The sequence below is a fragment of the Trachymyrmex septentrionalis genome, unplaced genomic scaffold (assembly GCF_001594115.1).
Source record: "Trachymyrmex septentrionalis isolate Tsep2-gDNA-1 unplaced genomic scaffold, Tsep1.0 scaffold107, whole genome shotgun sequence".
Classification (NCBI taxonomy): Eukaryota; Metazoa; Arthropoda; class Insecta; order Hymenoptera; family Formicidae; genus Trachymyrmex; species Trachymyrmex septentrionalis.
This window is the reverse complement of record NW_017304196.1, coordinates 794,629-796,489: the sequence shown is the minus strand read 5'-3', so window position 1 is coordinate 796,489 and position 1,861 is coordinate 794,629. Positions and strand designations below refer to the sequence as shown.

General features: G+C 29.7%; 1 protein-coding gene across 1 annotated transcript in view; it reads right to left on the bottom strand.

The window, feature by feature from the left end:
- LOC108747011 (semaphorin-1A-like) overlaps positions 1–1,861 on the bottom strand; it is a 227,487-nt gene that overhangs the window by 8,787 nt on the left and 216,839 nt on the right. The window contains exons 8-9 of the mRNA XM_018484219.1: positions 1,040–1,128; positions 558–699 (exon numbers count right to left, since the gene is read on the bottom strand). Coding sequence (XP_018339721.1) covers positions 558–699; positions 1,040–1,128 — 231 coding nt within the window. The remainder of the gene's footprint in view (positions 1–557; positions 700–1,039; positions 1,129–1,861) is intronic.

Here is a 1,861-nt window from a genome sequence, read left to right as displayed (position 1 = left end):
ATATATATAAATTTATCTAAAAAGTACATATAATTACATTTTAAAAAGTATACAATTTACAACATGTGATATAGCATATTGTAAATTGGACTATGTATTAAAGAAATTGCATAAAATATTAACTTTTATAGGATGGAAAGCCATTAATGGCGCTAAAACAGTGTTATATTTTGAGGCAAAGAATATATAATAAATTATAATAAATCTTATCAAGAAAAAACGGTAAAATTTAAAAAGTAGACCCTGCCGCCCTCTAAAGGTTGAATCCAACTACACTCTTTCTACGGATCTCTTTAAAAGAGCAACTTTTAAATTTTTTAAAATTGCATTTTCTTTCTTACAGTATTTCGTAGAACGGAAAAGTATATCGGGCGGAAATCGCAGGAAACTTAAAAAGTAGAGGAACAGTATATGCACTAAGTGGGAACTAACGCGGCGCAGAATCGAAGAGGCTCTTTTACGAGGACCTTTTAGAAGCGTGCGAGAGCCCTCGTTTGAAACTACTCGAGCGTAGTCACGATCGAAGCCGCGAAAGGACCGCGCATATGCATACTCACGTATTTCGTTGAAATAGAAGGGGTACTCTCCCGGTACCGAACAGTTGAGCCTCGCTTTCAGGAAACTCGTCCATCTGTCGCTAAATGCGTGTGGCCCGCCCTTATCGTGCTGACAGACTCTCCCAACTCGCGAGTAGACTGACTATATAATGTGAATCAAACTTGTGAAGCAATCGATCGATATTTTACATTTTTCAATATTTCTATATTTTTATAAACGGATGTGTTATTTTCTAGATCTATTATATAAGAGATCTTTTTCATTCCAAACGTCTAACACAAGAATTACAGTACGGAATTTGTTTAATCTTGACGAGTTAAAAATAAAGAGAATGTGTGTATATAGCGGGACACAGTTCAAATCGTTCCTTTATAAATCTCTAAATTTTAATAATTTTTTCATAAAAACAATTAAAAGTAAATTTAAAATAATTAACAAAATTTATTCAGGATTAAGAAATTATCGAATAAAAAATCCTCACCTTTCCGCAATTCATGTATTCTACGGCTGTTTCACGATAGAAGAAGAATACATAATCTTGATATGCGAATGTGCTGACAAAGTTTGGACCTGAAATAATGAAATTGCATCGAGTTCCATTATAATTGAATTTATCCTATAGAATGTGATATTTTACAACATAATTTTTTTACTTTAATATTTAATGATTAATAAAAATAAAATTGTTTTGTTTGTTAGTGACAAGATCAGGCTAAATATTACAGGTAATAACTTATTTCTTAAATTTACATAATTTATATGATAATGTATACATTTACATAATTTATAATATAATTTCTTATAATTATATATTATAATTTGTATTATAAATTCATATTTCAATGAATTTACCCGATATTTACATAAAGTGATGCTTTAAAATCAAATTGTTGGTTTGGTAATTTGAATCGTTACTGTGTGATAGAAATTTCTTCTTGTCTTATTTAAAGATGATATCATAATTATCTTTAAAATTAACCATCCTTCTCGTATTATTTAGTGTTTCATCAAGACAAGATTTCTTGTCTTAAAAAGCATTTCTTGTCTTGTCTTTTCAAGATAAGAAATTTCGTGTTTCTTATCTTAACCATTTCTTGACATTGTACTTTTTGTTTTGAATTCAATCTTGAATTTCTTGAAATTTCTTGATTTTTTAAGCAGGGCCCTTATGACTCTTTGACTACGTCGAAGAGATAATAAGAAAACATAGGTACAAATTGAATGTCGAGTTACCTCGTAGTTTACTATGTTTAAATTCGTGATTTAAAAGTGTGCCTATATAATGTCTATTATGTACAAATCT